The sequence below is a fragment of the Astatotilapia calliptera genome, chromosome 10 (assembly GCF_964374335.1).
Source record: "Astatotilapia calliptera chromosome 10, fAstCal68.1, whole genome shotgun sequence".
Taxonomy (NCBI): domain Eukaryota; kingdom Metazoa; phylum Chordata; class Actinopteri; order Cichliformes; family Cichlidae; genus Astatotilapia; species Astatotilapia calliptera.
This window is the reverse complement of record NC_137431.1, coordinates 28,824,920-28,845,712: the sequence shown is the minus strand read 5'-3', so window position 1 is coordinate 28,845,712 and position 20,793 is coordinate 28,824,920. Positions and strand designations below refer to the sequence as shown.

General features: G+C 40.1%; 1 protein-coding gene across 1 annotated transcript in view; it reads left to right on the top strand.

Annotated features, from left to right (window-relative positions):
- Window positions 1-13,221: 13,221 nt before the first annotated feature.
- Window positions 13,222-20,793, top strand: part of vps37d (VPS37D subunit of ESCRT-I) — a 44,044-nt gene continuing 36,472 nt past the window's right edge. Inside the window, exon 1 of the mRNA XM_026181806.2 lies at window positions 13,222-13,478. Coding sequence (XP_026037591.2) covers window positions 13,356-13,478 — 123 coding nt within the window. The 5' untranslated portion in view covers window positions 13,222-13,355. The remainder of the gene's footprint in view (window positions 13,479-20,793) is intronic.

The following is a 20,793-nucleotide window of genomic DNA, read 5'->3' as shown; positions in this document are numbered from 1 at the left end:
GAGTGGTGTCGAGACAACTGGTTTGATCTTTAAGACGGTGATTCTTTTTAATATATCGAAAAATTCTGTTTTTCATCTGAATGTTGGAATTGTTTGTTTTTTTACTGAATACATTAACAAGCAGTGACTTGCACAGGGTCCCAGATTAGGATGATATCTGGATTTGCAAACTACACATGAAAGCAATCAAACTATATTTCTTTGTCTTCTTCTGACTTAAATGTCAGAAGAAACTCTTTAGTTTTAAACATGAAGCTTTTGCATATATCATGTGTAGATCATTCCCATGGTTTTTGAGAAGGAACAGACTATGTTGCTGGTGGCTTTCGTTATGCTCAGTTTGGCGAGATTTGGTACTTTTTTAATGAGCTGAATCAACTAGATCAACAGTGTAAGAAAGGTTTTTGCTGTATGAAACACAAAAAACTATTGGAGCTTCAAATTTGATTCTAACTAAACATAAGACATGAAATCTGAAAGTCTGTAACTGCAACAGCCTGAGATGTTTTTCTTTCTTTATGTGTTTGTTGATTTATTTATACACATGAACATTGATATAAGATTAATATGTAATTTTTGGGGGGATTTTTGCTTCTTTTCTAAACTAAATATCAGTGTAAAGGGGGTCTCCCCCTGTCCAGATCCCAAACATTATCAGTGAGGCGTCTGACTATCGATCATATGGTGGGTTTGTTTACTTTTGTATATCAGTTGGTCCGTTTGAGTGGTTAATAAGTGGGCAGTGATGACATGTTTGCATGATCAGATCCCGGGCAGTGAGTGAGTGGGGCACAGGGGCAGTGATTACAGTGGTTGGTTATATGTATGCACAGTATCTATACAGTCCTGTGAAAAACTAAGGATTGATTTGTGATTCAGTAGCTTATAGATCCACCTTCAGCAGCAATAACTCAGAGTAACTGTTTTGTGTATGACTTTGTCATGGTTGTGAAAAAACGTTGCTTCACGTCTTTTGTTTACGTACAGCTCTCTTGAGGATGCGCCACAGCATTTCAGTCGGGGTCAGGTCTGCACTTTAATTCTTTTCTTTTATTCACCATGATGTTGTAGATTTACTGCTGTGTTTGGGATCATTGTTCTGCTGAGTCAGCGAATTTGGGCCACGCTTTAACTGCTGGACAGATGGCCTCACATTTGACTCTAGAATACTTTGGAAAATACTTTGGCACACAGAGGAGTTCATGGGAGACTGAAAGGTGTCCTGTGACTGTGAAACAAGCCCAAATCATCATCCCTCCACCACCGTGCTTCACAGTTACTATAGTGTGTTGGTTTTTGCCAGATGTACTTTTGCACAATGTCCTTACATTTGCAAAGACATTGTTCTTGAAACTTTGTAACCGTAATCCATGCCACCATGTTTATTTTAGACAGAAGAGACTTTCTTCTGGCAACTTTTTGAACAAACCATACTTGTTCAGTCTTTTTCAAACTGTAGGCAAGGCAAGGCAAGTTTATTTATATAGCACAATTCAACAGCAAGGCGGTTCAAAGTGCTTTACAGAGACATTAAAAAACAAAAACAAATAAAAAGCATGATTTAACATGAGAAAAAAAGGAACAGTAGATAAAATCAGTAGTTAAAATGTACGTTTTGAAATTTAAGCTTAAAAGTAAAACAGTGCGGATTTGGTGCTTTATCCAAATGCAGCTGAGAATAGGTGAGTCTTCAACCTGGATTTAAATAAACTGAGTGTTTCAGCTGATCTGAGGCTTTCTGGGAGTTTGTTCCAGATATATGGAGCATAAAAGCTGAATGCAGCTTCTCCATGTTTGGTTCTGACTCTGGGAACTGATAAAAGACCGGATCCAGATGACCTGAGGGATCTGGAAGGTTCATACTGGGTCAGGAGGTCACTGATGTATTTTGGTCCTAAACCATTCAGAGCTTTATAGACCAGCATCAGAACTTTAAAGTCTATCCTCTGACGGACAGGCAGCCAGTGTAAAGACCTCAGAGCTGGACTGATGTGGTCCACTTATTTGGTCTTAGTGAGGACTCGAGCAGCAGAGTTCTGAATGAGCTGTAGTTGTCTGACTGATTTTTTAGGTAGACCTGTAAAGATGCTGTTACAGTACTGTACTGTCATGAACTTCAACATTTAACATGCTATCTGTCGCCCGAGATCTGGCACTGGGTTTTTGCGGTTTCATTGAGCATTGCACCGTGTGACCCTGGCTGAATTTCCTGGGACGTTTACTTCTGGGAATATCATGGCGTTATGTTAACACATATCTAAATGCTCCAGATCAACAAACTGCCAAATTGTCTGCTTTTGTAGAGGTGCTCACTCTCTTGGCTGTCTATTAACTGGAGTTTCCCCTGATACATCCAATGGGATGTGAGTGTGTGAATGTTAGACAAGGTGTTTGGGTACAGAAAAAGCATGTGTGTGATTGGGTGAATGAGGTAGCAAAAAAAGCACTTTGAGTGCCCAGTTACAGTAGAAACGTGCTGTATAACTCCATTTACCATTTGATTCATGTGGAAGCAGTAAAGATTTACTCAGTATCTCACAGGACTGCTTAGAGTCCCACATGACTGTGTAATACCTACCCATATTTAAGCTGTATGTCAGCAGGAACCAGGGTTATAACCTTATGTGTATTTATATGAGATGATGATGAGATGAGATAGCCTTTATTTGTCAGTTGCAGGTCTTTTGCCCACAACCGAGGTGACAGACCTTGCCGACCATACATACAATACAAACATCACATTGGGGAGACAGGTCAGGCCAGGTAGCGAGGAAAAAAAACATTGAAATGTGCAACACAAAAGGATAATACAGGAATGCACAGGTATCAACACACCATAACACAATAAACACAGACAAGCAACATGGGAAAGAGTTCCAGTGTGTACATCTGATCTGGGACCGCTACAATCTTTCGACTGCGCCTCCAGCTGACCCGATGTCCACATCATGTCCACACCTAACCCCCGATGTCACATATTTTGGGTGACTCATCACAGATTAGGAAGTTACCAGCTTCTTTACCTGTGCAGGTGGCAAGAGGTGCAGGTGAGGCTGGAGAGACATGAGAAACAATGAGAGGAGGTGGTAGATCGCTCTCCATCCTCGTCGAGAGCTCTTTCTGCTTATGTTGATTCATCTTGTAGATTGCTCTGAGGTTGCCTTTTGTCTTTAATTCATTGTCATTTGTTAATAAGATTTTTGTTAATAAATGTCACTTCTTTGCACACATTCCTGCCTCGAGAACTGCTTCATAAACACTCCTTTAAAAACTTTGTGGTCTCAACCACCTTCTGCGTGGGGTCTGGTCTGTCAAGGCCTATTATGAAATCTCAGGTGTTTTTGACTTTATAATCTTGCTGTTTTGAAACTGGATGTGACGACCGAGCAAGCTGTGGCTCTAACTTTTAAACTGAACCCTCACTGACTAACAAACCTGTCAGCCAATGCCCTGAGTAATCCTCCTTTCTAAAACTTAGAATGACTAAAATGTACAAAATGGACTCAATGTTATATCCGATATGATCTGTAATGACTGAGTTTTTATCATTATTTTGTGCTACGAAGCTTCAGTTTTATCAAAAAACTATTTAAAATAACCAAAATGGTAAGCCACACTGTTACACACACGCTGTGGTTTGCTGCTTTAAATACTCACTTGAACATGAAATAAATACATTTGAAGACCAAAAAAAAAACCCCGCAAAGAAGTTTTGATGAAAAAAAGATGACAATACTGAGCTATTGTTGGCTTAGAGTTATACAGCACAGGGAAACAGCAGCAGTGGTGGCATTTTAACTGACATCAACAAAATAACTTGTAAGTAACAGACACATGATCAACGCAGTGGTCAAAGTGAAACTGTAAGTTTAATTAGAGTTACTTTTACAGATGGTGTCATACTGTGCATGCTGGTTCCCTTTAACCCAGACTTTTGGATAACTAATGCCTGCTGAGGATTGGAGAAAGTCTGTAGGAATTCTGGTGTATGCTTCTCCCCCTGTAGCCACACTGCCCCCTGTGGGGAGGTTTGCCTTAGCACCTAATTGACTGTAAATATAATTTCCTTACAACCCAAAAAGATATAGGGCTGAAGGAAGTAACATAAAACTAGATGTGGGAACACGAGGAGGCTGTTTGGGTCTGTTTGAAAAGCTTTATTGCCAAGATTTTTAAATTTTTCAAAGTCATTCAGAGGAATGACCTTGAAAAACTTATTCATGCATTTATCACCACTAGACTGGACTACTGCAACTCTCTCTACTTGGGCCTCAGCCACTCTTCTCTCTGTCATTCGCAGCAAAACGCTGCTGCACACCTTTTAACTGGTACTAGAATGTATGATCACATCACTCCAGTTTTAGCTAACTTGCATCGGCTCCCTGTCAAATATCACATTGATTTTAAAATCCTCTTTCTTGCTTTTAAAATTTTAAACTTGGCACCTAGCTATCTAACTGAACTCCTCTATTTGTATAACCCCAAAAACGCACTAAGATCTTCTAGTCGTGGTCTCGGCTGAAGTCCAGAGGTGATCGTGCCTTTGCAAATGCAGACTCTGGAATAACCTTCCTGTTGATATTTGTACTTCCGAGTCTATTCAGTCTTTTAAATCACGTCTTAAAACTCACTTTTTAACTTTGACTTTTGAATAAAACTGGTTTGACTATCATCCGGCTTGTTTTTTTATGTTTGTTACCTGTGTTGTTTGTTGGTCTGTTTTGTTTGTTAATGGTTTGTTTTATCTTTTCATTCTCTTTTTGGCTGATTGTGAAGCACTTTGGTCAACACTGTTGTTTTTAAAATGTGCTATAGAAATACATTTTGATTTGATTTGTGTTAGGGTGCCTGGGTTGTTGACCCAGTGTTCTGTGTTTTTGGTTCTTTGATTATGTTTATTTCATTATATTCTAGCTTTCTTTGTTTTATGGGTTATTGGATTATTCTAAGTGTAGGTTGTCTGTGTGGGTTTTGTTAGACTTTTAGTCTTCTGGTTTTCTGTCTGTGATCCATAGTTGCTGTCTCCCCTGTCTGATGTCTCCCTGTGTCAAGTCGGCGTCATGTTTCCTGTTTTACTTTGAAGGTCTGTGTCTTATGTCTCTGGTTTTGCTTCCTTGGTCTCGTCAGCCCTGATTTATCCCAGCTGTGTTTCCCTCCTGTCTCTCATTCCCTGATTGCTCCCTCTGTATATTTAAGCCCTGTGTTTTCCTTTGTCTGTGTTGGGATTGCCATCACCCTATGCTGTGTGGGCTGGCCAGCTGCCTGCCAGTTTCTTATCTGTATTTTCAGTTTGTTTAGTTTTCTGTTCGGCCTCTCATCCAGCAATAAAGCTGAGTTTGAGTTCACGTATGCCTCCTGGAGTCTGCACATTGGGTCCTCCATTTCACCTCATTTCACATAACAACCGATTAACAGAAAGATTACAAGCCTACACCTCAATTCCCTATAAACTTCCCCAGGTTACAGTAACAGAAGGCAAAAAAGGGCAAATCAATCAGGTTAACAATGAAAATCAAGCTAGCCAGAAACATAAGCTGAACGAAAAGCAGGCAAGCAAAGCTAAGGTTAAACACTGATACTCTGACAACCATAAAAAAAAATGGCCGAAGGCCCTGAAGTGTAGCTTCAGTCAGCTTATAGAGGCCCTGGAGAGCATCCACTGGCTGCAGGACTCGGACCTCAGCTAATGACATGAAAATCAGGATCAGCAGGAGGGAAGTGTGAAAGCCAGGCGTCAGGACCTGGAAACAGCATGGCTTTACATCGTTTTAAAGGAATGTAGCACAAGGTGGAAGTTTACTTTGTTTTGTAGCTTTTTGCCCCATTTTGCTTTCCTGTTTATTTAAATGAATAATTTGCACACAACTTTTGTTCAAGCTCAGATTTTTAGCACTTAAGTTAAAATCAGTGATGTGTGCCATGATTACTTCAGTGTTTGTGTGATTTGGGGTGTTATTATGAGTAAAACAAGCCACTATTACACAATTTGGCTATTTTCTGTACAAAGCACAGGAACAGGGGACACAGTGAGAGTCAAGTCATCTCACCGAAGGCGTAGTTCATCTCTCCGTCCACGGTCTGAGCTTAAAGCAGTTTGAAACTTTGCAAATTTAACTAAAGCTCTCAACAGACTGTGAACAAATGACATCTGTGGCTGCACGTCCAAAATATCTTTGCACTGTGTTGAGAGACATTCACTGAAGGTGAGCTAAAGCCAAGCTGTACTTTCCAGTAATACCAGTTTGTTCCACAAGATGGTGCAGTGAGTCAGGCAAAATAAAACACACAGTTCTATGCAGAAGTCTTGAACCCAAATTTGAAATATTTCAATATAAACATCATCAGTAAGTACAGAGGAGGAGAGAGCTACAACAGTGAATGTCTACAGCCTTCTGTAAAGCACGGTGGAGGCTCTGTCATTCCGTTCAACCACTGCTGATGGCGATCTTGTCAAAAATGAGCATCAAATTTTGACCCACCATCGAATCGCAAAAGACTTTATATTACTGCATGGCAGCAGTTCCAAACACACTGTCAAAGCAGTAAAAACATACCTGGAAAGAAAAACCTACAATGAAACACTACCAGTTCTGGATTGGCCTCCCCAAAAGCCCAGACCTCAACATTTATATGCATTTGCATATTTAAAGTAAGCATTGCATCTACTTTCCATAGCAAAACATAAAGAAATGAGGGATGGCTCAACACTTTTGGATAGTACAGTATCGTTTCATCACTGAATTAAATTCTTTAATTATTGTGACCCTTAGCTTTTGTTTAATTTTTCCAATGCAAGGAATGAATGGTGAGTGTATGTGATGTGTTGGTTGTCTGTTTGTTTGTTTGTATGGACATACTGCAAATCAATTTCCCGTCAGGGACAATAAAGTTACCATTGACCATTGAATACGTTTTTATGACTCTTGCACCATACCAATATATATATTAATGTAAATGCAATTTATTATACTTTAAAGAAAATAAGTTCATAATAAGGATTCAGCACCTTTTGCGACGAGTTTCCTCATGCAGACAGTTTTCCAGTCTGTTCTTTCGATGATGTATTATGTTCAGTTCACAAAAACTGTCCCTGAAGTGTTTTTAGAACCCACAGGTGTTTGTCAGCAGGTGAAGGAACTTTAGCTGGACTCAAGGAACTGTAACATATTCTCAGGATTTAATAGGAGGTCCAATTAGTTTGCTTGCTCTTCTCCAACCCCTCTCCTTTTATGTTCTGTCTCTATGTAGATGAAAAGTAAAGCAGAAACATAGAATTTAGCAGGCCTCTAACAGGCCTTTGCAACACAGCTGTGAGCTAATTAAACACACAATAAACACACTTCTAAAGCTCAATGATGAGACTCCAATGACAAAGTTACTTGGTTGGAATTATAAAGGACTTGGTCAGCTGAAGGTAATTAGCTTATTAACTTATTAACATCAACTAGACTTTATGTTTTTTTTATTCAGTTCAATTCAATTCAATTTTATTTATACAGCGCCAAATCACAACAACAGTTGCCTCAAGGTGCTTTATATTGTAAGGTAGACCCTACAATAATACATACAGAGAAGACCCAACAATCATATGACCCCCTATGACCAAGCACTTCGGCGACAGTGGGAAGGAAAAACTCCCTTTTAACAGGAAGAAACCTCCGGCAGAACCAGGCTCAGGGAGGGGCCGGGCCATCTGCTGTGATCAGTTGGGGTGAGAGAAGGAAGACAGGATAAAAGACATGCTGTGGAAGAGAGACAGAGATTAATAACAACTACGATTTATATGAGAACCTTTATAAATGATTACACAATTAACCGAATCTATGTATTTTTCATATATTTTCTTCTTTCTTGCATATTAGGACCCCTCAGATTCCTCTTGTGACTCATTGGAGGAGCATGATTCATAGTTTGAGTACACTATGAATCATGTACTCATGTTAAGTGGTTTAATGTCACCCAGATACCTCTGCAACATGCTACATGAACCCTGATCAGTGAGCATTTTTATTTTGATTAAATATCACAAGTCGTAAAATGCCAGCAGCAGTCATGAGTGCTTTTATTTTGACACAGTACCTCAAACAACAGGTTTAAATGCAGTTTTCTTTACGCTGAGTTCTTATTCACTGTCTTATTCTTTGCATTTTATGCAATTTTGATGTAACCCCCCCACACACACACACACACACACACACAGAAAAGCCCTCAGTTTGACCACTCTGACAGCACTTTGATATTGATGAGTCAGGAAATGAGTTTGGTTTCACTTTGCTTTCTGACATTACAGTTGGCTGCAGCAAGCTTAGCGTCACCACTTTTGCTGACTGTTGCGCCATTTGTTGCCAAACAGCGGTTTTACGCATAAACTTTGGTTTCAGTGGACAAAGCTCATGCGCTTTTTTTTTTGTGGTTTTAAGAAAATGTGTCGAAGACAAGGCAGCCACAGACAGAAAGCAGTTATTGTTTCTCTCAGAAGGATCATAATCAGTGCATCCATGCAGGAGAGCTTGACGATGATGAGCCAGCCAGGTAGATTTGGTCTGCAGCAGAGGGTCATCCATCCACACATGCACATTTTCAATAAGATAAACATAATACAATAGACTGAAAACACATCATTAAATAAAATAACAGAGAGGCCACATAGCATTATGCCGCACAACTATGATTTCTTTATTTGACTGATCGCTGCTGGAACAAAACTCTATTTAAAGTTTGTTGTTCTCTACTTTGGGACCACAAAACTTTATCCAAAAGGAAGAAAGTGAAACTCACCATGCAAAGAGTGGCAGCCAGCTACCGTAGCTGTCAGGAGTGCTGGGTTCAGCTGTGACTCTTCAATTTTGTTGTAATTTCTCCTGTTTTGTCATGGCTAACAGACCTAAACTACTGGAAAACATCTGGAAAACAAGGAAGAGGCTCTGTCAAGGTTTAGGGCTGGATTTCAGACAGTGCCGTTGGACAGCTCGTCAGTATTGATGGAAATATGAATACGGAAAAGTACCATCCGATTTTGATCTACTGTGGATCTGGAAAGCTTCAGAGTGGCATCGACTCTATTTTTCAGCATTGACTGGCATCCCGGAGCCCAGACCTCAACATTATTGAAGCAGTGTGGGATCATTTTGACAGAGAACAGAACAAAGGCAGCCAATATACAAAGAAGAGCTTTTAATGTCTTTCAAGAAGCCTGGAGAACTATTCCTGAACACTACGTGACTATGAGAGTTCAGACTGTGCTGCAGAATAAAGGTGGACATATCAAATATTGACTTTAAAGCACGTTAGAATTGTAAAAACTCTATTTTTGGATTAAGAAATTTATTCTATGTATGTTTGCAGATGTTTCAATGAATCACTGAACTCTCCTAGCAAAATATGAAGAAATTAGGGAAATGAGAGATGGCTCCAGACTTTGCAGAGTACTGTAAAACAAGTAACTTAAAACATCACAATCCAGGCACTAAGGATAGGTTTGTAAAAGTATTGAAAGACCTTTATTTTTCACGAGCTTGCAGAGGTACAAAGAGCTTCTTGATAGCCTCACTCACCATGCCTGTGCTGCACTAATCACTTGCGCCATTTTTCTTCAGCCTCTAGGGGCAGTGGTGAGCATAGCATTTTTCTAGCCTTTCAGGAAGCACATAGCCCTCTGATAGGCTGTTTATTTTAACATACAGTACTATCGTAGGGCTTTGTACTTCCTGGGTGAAATACTTACTTTAACCTCAAACGACCCTGGTTTGTGATTTTAGTAAGTAAAGGGTTCGGTCCCTTAAAGGTTGAAAAGCATTTTTAGATCAAACTGTCAGCTCTTCCTGATGATTTAAAGCCTCGCTTTAAAAGTGACTCACATATGATCTATAACACACTACTAAATGGTTTACACACAGTTATTAAAGTGACAAATTAAAATGTCTATAAGACAGTGATTACAGTAATTACCAAACAACGCAGACTTACTTTTTGGGCTTCATAGTTTTTTTTAAAGAGTAAGTAATTTTAACCTTGTTTAACCTTCAAGTTTTTATGCAGCTGAAACCACGAAACAAGTTTATCTGCAATGAAACCGCAAACAACACACAGACGCTGATATCTCAGACATCAGTCACTGCTCACTTGTTGTCTCAGATGTTTACAGGATCTTAAAGGATGTGGTGGCACAAACAGTTTATGAAGGGAGTAAAACAAATGCAGAAAAAAAGCTTCTGTATAAAGGCCAAATGCAAGATGCAAGTCTTTCCTGTAAAATCATATTTTGTTTTAGACTCTTACAACTACAATTATTTAAAACACCTGGACTAACACTGCTTTTGCATGCTATAAGCTCCCATATAGGTATTAGTGTTTATTAATGTGTAGTGTTTGTAAATAATTTTAATTTCTAATCTACAGATACATTTTATATCTTTATCACACTGTTTTGAGTTGATATTATTTATTTTTCACTTGTCCTTTCAAAGCAGATGTTATAGCTGTGACGTTAAAAATTCATCTGCTCACATCTAATTTGTAGTGTGATATAAATCCTTTACTAAAAGCTTTGACATAGATTTATAAATCATAAATAGATCTGATTAAATATATGAAACCCAAGTTTAATGATCTGGTCAGAGACGTGTTTGTATTTTATATGAAGTTTGTCATTGTCGTCCATAAACGAGTAGCTTTTATGTTGAAAGGTCTGAAACGGAAGTTAAATCAGAGCTAAACACGCAAGTTTCACACAGATAAATAAGACACAATTTTGGAAGAAAATCATATCAAATTGAGGTTAAAGGTTGTTTTACATTTAAAAAGTATATATTAATATAGTCTGTATACCAGCTCCTGGGAAACACAACCAAGTGAAAATTATTAAAACGTTTAATCAATAACCAATGAAATGGTTTATGCTTCTAAATGTGCAAATGTTTTTTGGCAAAGTGCTGAGTGGACTAGATAAAGTGTTTCTGGATGTTCTCATGTTGCAAAACTTGAGCCAGCTTTCTTTGCAGCAACACTCTGCTTTTCATTTTATTTTCTAACAGAGCCCTTTGCGTCTGCAGCGCTCTGCTGCTCCAATGCAGAGGGTTCATTAAAATGAATGAGGAGGAGGCCATGTTTCTACGTGCAGTGCTTGTGTCTTTTGGAACAAAGTGATAAGGTGGCCTTCAGCTGCCTGATATTCAGGCTGTGTGCCAAAGTGTAGCTTTAATGCCCTCATTATTTCATTACGATTCTACTTTCAATTATTTCAAGGGTTAATTGATTGTTTTTGTATTGATTGTATTGTATTCTGAATGTGTGCTTTTTACGGTATCTGTGCATGCCAGGTGTGCTGTTTGGCTTTGGGAGACTGCACACTCTGGTAAACAAACTCTAGTTTAAGGTGCAACAGGCAGAAATCTATTCAAACCACATCCATCCCACTCTCCCAGGTGAAACACCACTGCTATAAATCCGTCTTATCTGAGCTTTTTCCTCTAATATTGTTTATGCTGCTGGATTCTGCTCCACAGAGTCTCCTGTCATGGATAAATCCTCTAAAGCCTAAAAGCTCACAAGAGGTGCAGGAGTCTAGTTCTCTTTCAGACCACTCGAACAAAAATGAGCTGAAATACTATTAAGGATTTTACCCGAGCAACCACACCTGAGCTGATAATAGGGCTGAAACATGGATGGAGTAAAAGATGGACATAGCCTCCAGCTCTCAAAAAAGCAAAAGCCAGCACGGAAGTGAATTAAACATGCATTCTTTTTAATGGCCAGCATGAGGCGACTCATCTGGTTGCGAAAATGAGTCATATTCAGTAGAGCACAAAGTTCATTATGTTCCTTTGGTTCATTCTACAAGTCAGAAAGGAGGATTATCGAGGGTGGGCTCAACAGTGGTAAAAACTCTCAGCTTCAGGCTCCATAACGAGACGTTATAACAAGTGTGTGATGCTACGTCCATCTTTTATGCCATCTAATGCCAAAATTCTGCCACACTTCCTCCTTTTCTTACAGAACACTCGTGCTACAGCATATGAACTCTGGTCTCCTTTTGATGTGCCTTATAGTGGAGACTTCCTATAGGACCTACTTATTAGGGGTGCAACAATACTCGTATCGATATTGAACCGCTCATACAATGCTTTTGGTTCGGTACGCATATGTATCGAACAATACAATTTTTTTTAAATTTATTTTATCAACTTTTCTTCTGACGACGCTGTCTGTGTTGAGCGCTCAGTGGATCTGCGTTCGACTACTCCACCTAGGCTGCACCGTCGAGTGCAGATCCACTGAGCGCAGCGCAAGACAGAAGCTAAGCTCATTGCAACATGGCAACTGCCTCAACCTACCCGAAATTAAACCTCCCCCATCCTCATTCAGATTTGGCATTTGGAACTATCTTGGTTTTCATGTGAAGCATGACCCTGTTGGTAAGCGCGCCATGGACAAAAGTAAAACAGTATGTCGGATGTGCCACGCAATGCTCAATTGGTGGGAACTAGTGTGTTAGCGCAGTTAGCTTGTTAACGTGTTGACGCTGTCCAGCCCCACGCACGGGGCGATCCGCGGTAGCTCGTTAACTGAGATTTGCCGTGTTGTGGCGTTAACGTCACTTCAACAAGATTACCGCTGACAGCACTAGTGGGAACAACGAATATGACTGCACATTTATGCAAAGACAAGTGGAAGCAGACAAAAACAACAAGCACGCATGCTACAAACTTTACCCGAGACAGCCGTTAGCACATGATTCTCATTATGGGGACTTGATATGTTTAATGTGCTGCTGAGAATATAGCCCAGAAGAAGGGTATAGCTTTTATTTTGGAAAGAGCCATTTCTCTTTTCCAAAGATGAGTGATTTCTCAATCAGATAGATTTATTTATTTTTTATTATTTTGTTGTTTCAGCAACATTAAATTTAAAAACTGTACTTTTGAGTTAAAATATATATTTATAATTTTAATAAATGACAAATTAAAAAGGAATGAACATTTTTTTTGTATAGAAAAAATATCAAACCGTGACACCAAAGTATTGAACCGAACTGTGAATTTTGTGTATCGTTGCACCCCTACTACTTATGTGTTGTTAAATTAGTTCATGTTTAATCTGATTAATGATTAAGCTGGTCTACCAAAATTAATCTAATTTTCTTTGGAGGTCCCTTGTGCCACCCCTTGTAAACGCCCCTGATGTCAGTGCGGTGGAGGTGTTTTATTTTGAAGGAATTGACAGGAAGCGTGACGGCTGTCTGGTAGACGCTGTGTGCGGGACGGTCGCTGTAGCGCATTCCAATGTGAGCAGAGATGTAACCGCTGTGCGGACTTTATGTTTCCCAGCCGTGTTCAGCCGCAATTTCAAGGAATAAAATGTCCAACTTGAAGGAGGCCAGCACTTGTCCTGACGGCTACAGGGCTTTAAGCGCGAGTGAGCTGAGGGAGCTTTTACAAAACGACGACAAAATGGACCAAATCATTCGCCTCAATGAGAAGGTAGGGATCCTCCGTGCTCCCCCCAAGAACCAAAGTGCCGAGAGTAATTTGCTCTGTGTTGGCGCTTCGTTAGCAGTACCTCCTATTTTTTAGCACAGTTTTTGGGGGTTTGTTTGTGGTCATTGCTGAATATTCTGCTGTTTGTGGTCCTCATATTTGGTGTGCGGTGTGTGAAACAGCCCAGCTTTCAGTGCACGGCTCATCGATTGTCTGCGTGGCGAGCGGTCGGATTTCCAATTCGTTCTCATTAAACTCCGCGCTATTAATATTTGCGGTGAATGATTAATTACTGAAGCGAATGTAAAACTCTGGGATATCTCTGTGTTTGGTTCGTACAAGTGGTTTATTTCAGTCTGTAAACCTTCTCACTGGACAGAAAGCTTCGTATCGTGGTCTTGAAGCCCCCCCACATACGCGCCGTCATGTGGCTTGAGTCCTCGCTCCGAATTCCCTTTGAGAAATCTCGCATTGCAGATTTTTTTCATTTGCATGTGGGGTTAAACTCGAAGTGGAAGATGACTTTAAGAGAAAAACTAAAGTAATTACATGCTATTAAGTTCGGCGATATTTGAATGTACATAACGTTACACATCCGAGTAAAATTCCCACTTTTAAAACTGGATATGCTTAATCTTTTCGCTCAAGAGACACAATTGTAAGTTAAGCGGCAGTACTTCATTCAAGAGTTGTGTTACTGCAGTAAACTGCATCTTGGTGTATTGCATTCAAGCCGAATTGAGGAGTGGTAGCCAATCTTTAGAAAACGCCCGAAGTCGTGTTTGTAGGTTTTTGTAAATTTGCGTGGAACCGTGGTAAATATAAATTGGACATTTTCTAAAGGGAGTAACCACTCTGCACTTTAGAGAGGCGCATTTCCAGGGGGGTTGCATGGTGATTTTTGTGGTGTCAAGCGACACCACATCTCTCTCTCTCTCTCTCTCTCTCTGACACTCACACACAGACGCACGCTCATACTCATCTTTCCATCACTTAGTTATGGTAAACCTCATGTACACCTAGCTAGCGCGTCTTATCTTACCCAAGCTTTCAAGAAATCCGCATATTCAACACAGTTTCGCACCAATTCCTGAAATACTCGTGACCTGTAATGTATTGACCTGTGTTTCTGAACATGCATTTTCCAACATTATTTTTTAAGACATCTGATCAGTCTGGTATGCAATGATTTGTGTCCATCTACATGACATTAACATTTTCCCCTAAAGGTAAAAAAAAGTCCACACTCGGAGGCTGGGTGGTTTGGTTGGTTTAGTGAATCATTTACAGCTCACATCAGAGACCACCATTTGAGTCCCACATGTCAGAGTTTAACACTATTAATATATGGAAAAATGAATTATCAAATAAAACATGCTTTTAATTCTCACTGAAAACTACTCTGTTAGGGTTAAAGACTTAAATAAAAATAAACTCTGTAGTTGTTACGGAACAGCTAAAACTGCTGTTACACTCCTTTGAAGTCCACTGCCTGGGGCGGATGCTTATTTGGCGCATTGTAATGTAAATTCACCATGGACAAAACACAGTTACCCTCTGAAGACAAAATTTTCATTGCTCTGACCCAAGCCAACCATTCGATGATTCACATGGCTATTAAAGCTGTTCAGTTTAGGCCTTACACACTAGTAACGTTTAGGATATCAAACCATCTAGGTTTAGAGATGACCAAGCTGCTCATTTTAGTTTAGAATATAAAAGAAACTGGATCTTAATGCCTAAACACACCTATCTCTTAGGTTTAACAGACTAAATACTACTCCTAGAGCTGGTCCCAAGCCCGGATAAATGGATAGGGTTACAAACATGCAGATTGTCAAAAATTAGATTTCTGTACCGGATTGAGGCCTGGGTTAACAACCGCTGGTGCTGCTGTCCAACAGGGTGCCGGTGGAAGCTGTGTTACTGTTGGCTGAAGACAAAGGAAGCGGAAATGGGGAAGCCGTGTTAGAAGGCAGCGAGAGAGATGGGGGTGAAAGTGGGGCTTTAACGGGAAAGAGCTGGCTCATGTGATGAAAGGTAGGTAGATTAGGGTTAGGTGCAGGGACCAGGTGTAAGGAAAGCAAGGTTTGGAGACTTGGTGGCGGAAGGCAGCTTGGTTTATTTTAGGGATTAAACACTAATCAGTTTAGTTTAGAAAAAGAGCATTGGTTGGGTTAAAGCCAGTGGTTGCCATGGAGAGTGTGCATCCATAGCCCAGTTGTTTGGGGTTTTTGTGTGTTTTTCTGTGAGATCAGGCTGATGCATTAGGATCTAATGAATCAGACACTTGCAGACAGATCTACACCAGTTGTAACCAGACGTCTTTTTCTTGGGCCCCATTCGGATGAGTTTTGCCTTGGGGTTGCTCAAACAGAAAAGGCTCTCAGTTGGGATTCAGCAGCTATAGAATTGCAGTGCTTTTTCACAGCCACGGGTAGAGTAACAACAACAGCGTGTTCACTGAAACGTAACCATTGTGGATTAGTCATCCTCAAACACTGCAAGTGTGCTTAAATCGATGGAGCTAAATAATTAAGAAATGCAATTATTTTGCATTTTGTTTGCAACCCTCTGCATTGTAGCAGCATAAAACACAGTATTACTGAGACAGAAGCATGAGAGTCACATCATTAGAAACGACCCTGGCTCTGTGTCGTAGATATAATTAAAACCTGGAGTTTTGAGCAAGTTGGTATAATGAAACTAGACTCGTGCAACAGGTCTTATTTCTGATGCGCTGTTAGACAGTTTGACTTTGGGAGGGCTCTATGAGAGTAGGGTCACTTTGGGAGCAGCCTCAAGTGGACATTAGAGGAACTGCTGTTCGGGGTATTTTTGGGGTTTGCTTGGTTTTTAAGCTCTGAACGTTGCTGCTTCACTGATGTATGGGATTAGTTAATAACAATAATAATGCGGAGCTTAAATTGGTTGAAAAAAAAAAATGAGCAGCTACCAGTCTACCAGTCAGGTTGACATCTGTGAGAGCCATTCATTCCTCTTTTGTTCCTGCTTTTGTTTTGTTGTGATACGTGTTTGAATACCAGCTGTGTAATGCATTACTGCAGGATGCTTAACAGTTTCTGACATATTCAGCAGGAATTAGAGCACCGATGTTGGTAGGCTGAACAAGACCCACGTGTGTCCGACTGTATGACATAAAGGAGAAACGACTGCAAAGATGTTCGGAGCGCACAGCTTGTGGGAACATCAGAAATCGCTCACACGATGTGACAACAACACAGCGACCCACTGGAAAGCTGATAAAATGTCAAAACATAAACTGTAGCCTACACATGCCGTAATCACTGCTTGCTGTTTCATTAACCCTTATCAGTGAGGAATGGTATCTGAATCACTCTTCAGACTAAATGTGGGGCGAAGGTGGTGTTTACGTGGAACCTGAGGGGTATGCTGCCAACATAGTTCAACAAAGCCAGGCTTTCTTTGCTTTAGCTGGCTCTAGCTGGACTTTCTGCTTCAGGGTCTGTGTACGCTCACATAAAAAGGGGTGTGTCATGCATCACATGACTCTTCTTCCTCAGAAAATGATCCCCGCGAGAGAAGTTATCAGATTATGATGGTGATTTAAAAATCTGTAAAGAACATGAAAAATGTAACAGTGAAAAGCAACAACATAGAAAATGAGACAAGCTATTAATGCTGCAGAAGGTCATTAATCTGGTGATTTAGCACCCAGAGTGATAAAATAAACAAAGAAATCAAGTTTTCTATGTTAATGCTGATTTTTATCAGTGCTGCTGTTTTATTTCTAAGATGACAGCTGCACATTAGAGCTCTGAAACTTGGGACTGGACACATTTAAGCATTGAATGTTACTGTCTCATAGCCTAATAGAGGAGTCATGGAAATAGCTTTTGTTTCCTGGCAGATCAAAGTGAAATTAATTTGAATGATTACACAGGTATTTTCACTGTGTGTCTATGTGTTCTTGTAGCTGCAGTTCAGAAGTGTAAAAGGGACCTCGCAGCAGATTAGAACCGACTATAAAGACTGTTCATACATTTTCTACATCACAAAATTAACACAAACACAATCCTGTGATAATGTTACGGATTTTGCATTTTATCCAGCGGGTTTACTCAGGTACAACTTAGCAGCTTGCACATATAAAACATATTTGCCCAGCAGATTATCCGTATTACACTTAAATCATGTTATAAATAAAAGAATCAGTAAAAAGCGTGACGCGTTCAGCCAAGACTTGCAATGCAACCTGCTCCTAACCAGGTTGGGTGTTCAGCACGAGTTGCCATGGTGATTTAGACACTTTCATGTCACAGAACTTAAATAATCAAATCATTAAAAGAAAACAAACATAAATAATCAGTCTGACATTTTATTTTACTGCCATGCATCATCTGTTGAAGCCTTAAAGTGTGAACCTGAGCCAGTCTTTAGTGGTTAGTTCAGAGGAAACTGCTTAAACAAATTCTTTAGAGTCATATCTCAGTTAATGTAATATCTCAGCTGGTGTGAAGATTGTATAGAAGATTGTATAGAAACACATTTTAAGCCTGTCTTAGGGGTAGTTTGATCTGTCCAAATAATATAATGTTAAAGATATGGCATTGAGTCTTTATGGTCCCGTGCAAAGACTCAGAACACCTTTTCCCATTTACAGCAGTTATTTTAGTTATGCATGAGAAATGTTCACTTTAAACAAGAGGACACAGGATAAAAATGCCACTCAGTCCCACATGAAATGGGATACCTGACCACTCTATTTATAATCAGCCACACAACAAGCTTCATGCTGTGTTGTATTTTCAGTTGCGCTTCATTACTTCATATTCGGATGTAGTTTTTTGGTGTCTGGAGATCTTTCCACTTTGCTGGGCTCTTTAATCTTGCAGACTGGTAAAAATCATCCTCGGAGGGGAAACCAGGTAGAGACAGACCTCACGTAACCGCTAAACTTCAGATCTAGGTCATCTTCCCAGTGATTCTGTGTGAACATGAGAATCACAACTAGCTGAAGACTTGGGGGAGGGGATGAGAGCGGTACATTAAACATGGGGGGTGGGTTTATGTCGTGGAAGCTGTCAAGTACTGAGCGCTGGCATCCAATAGATTCATTTACCTTCTTTGTCTTTGAGTAAAATTACTCAAAATTTGCTTGACAAAATTTCATGAAAATTGGTGAGGAGGTGGTGTTTGGGTGAAGGAGTAACCCATTACATTTTGGTGCAGACTGGATGACTTGCTCAAGGTGAACTGCTCTCCCTGAGAATCCTCCTAGTTCTTTGATGAGAGAAGGTTTGAATTTTAATCTCCATTTTGCCTTTTTAAAGGCTATTGAGGGTTTTCCTGGCTCAGAGTGGGCCTTCAGTGGAACGTCATTAAACTCGGGTGGTCTGCAGAGAGTCTGCATTGTTGTTCGACAGAAATCTTTGCATTTCCCCTTAAATCAAACCACAAATCCCACATGATAAAGTCTTAGTAAAGGAAAAGCTTCACTGTCAGTACATGAGTCATAGGTTAAAAACAGAGGTGTACAATTGTATTTAAAAATTCAAACGCTTTAGAGCCCTCCTTTGTAAATAAAAGGAGGGCTTTTTAATATCTCGTGTACTTATCATTTACACATTCTTCAGGGTATTTTGGAGAGTGCTGCTAGTGCTGGTTTGAAAGCTTTATTGTTTAATCTAAAAGCTTAGTTTCAGCTCCTCTTCCTCAGAAAGTTGGTATGACGATAATGCTGCATTGCTGGTGTAGACCTCTAAAGTGCCATCAACCGCGAAGCATCAGTGTAGCTGCCACCATGTAGCTTCAAACTTCCATTTAACGCATTAATATAACTGAGAATTTTTTTTATTTTTTATAAAATGCTTTTGTTGGGTGATAAAATCAGGACTTTAGCTATGATTTTACATGACTCTTAATGCCCATGCAGTCATCTGAGTAGGAGCGAGGCAGATAGATGTAACGTTATCCCCTTTATCTGTTTACACCAAACACACACTGGTTTCTCATTTGTTGAGGAGATGTTACTGTTGGGATTGAACCATAATTCACTGCATCATCACTTTTTGGGATACTGGGATACAATCCGGACCTGCACTGGGTATGGTTGGGTTAATGCTTGAACTGATGCTAGTACCTGGAATTCAATGCTAGTACCCTTTAGTATTTAGTATTTTATTTAAGTTCAGACCTCCCGCCCCCAGCCACCTCCTCCAGCTTTATCAGAGGGAATACTGAGGTGTTCCCCAGCCAGCTCAGAGATGTAATCTGACAGCCTGAAGAAGAAGAAGATGCCAATGTTTCACTAGCTGCATCATGTTCATTCATGGATTCACTTTTCAGGCTGTGAAACGCAGTACACTCTTCACCTTTTGGTTAGATTTTGTTTGATCAGGTGTCTGATGTGCTGTCAAGACCAGCTTTGCAGTTTGTGTTACAAATTTTGCAGACGGCATCATGTAACCTCGCGCAAGATTACTTTGGGGTTGCCGCAGCAACGATTGCAGTTTGTTTGTTCGTCAGCACGTTGCAGGAGTGACGTCACTAAAAGCAGTTTTTTGTTGTTGTTTTTTTACGGTTTATTAAATGCATGACATTTGTGAAGTTAATGAATAAATGAGAAAATAACGGTGATTTTTTAAAAAAAAATAATCAAGCAGCGTTATTTGATATTTTTCTCCTACATGTGGAGATTAGTACAGCTGCCTGCTGTGACCAAGAAGAAAAAAAAAACGCCCGCTGTGAGATAAGTCAGAGTCAAAACAGTTTCATGCAAGACAGCCAAACAATGAGCTAGAAGAAGATATAAAGCTCTGAGAAGAGTGGGCGAAACTCGCAGTGGGTTCACAAAATCTGCAGGGGGGCGACGCCACATTACACACTGTCGTTTGATCCATTATTGTTTTTATAAAAATATTTTTCTATCTCGTTTATGAAAGTCTTCATAATCATACAAGCTGGCTCCGTGACAGGAGACTGTCAGCGCAACACTGCTTCCTTTCTTGCAGGTACATACTCGGTGTTGCGTGAAGAATTCTTTAATGGAAAAGACTTTTAAGGCCTTCAATTTCTTCACAGACTGAGTTGTTAAATTGGCGGCTTGAGCCTCGTTTAAGACAACAGGAACACCTTTTTTATTGCAGTTTACGTGGCAGAAGAAAACAACAATGCGTCGCCTCGTCTTCTCCAGTGCAGAGTTCCTGACTCTGAAGTGTCATTTGTCTTGGGCGGTAAACACCGCCAGCCTATGCATCGGAATACAGAAAGCACTCCCTCGCTGAAGACTGCAGCAGTTGTTGTTTGGTAAACTGGGCGGACCAGCCGAGGCAGG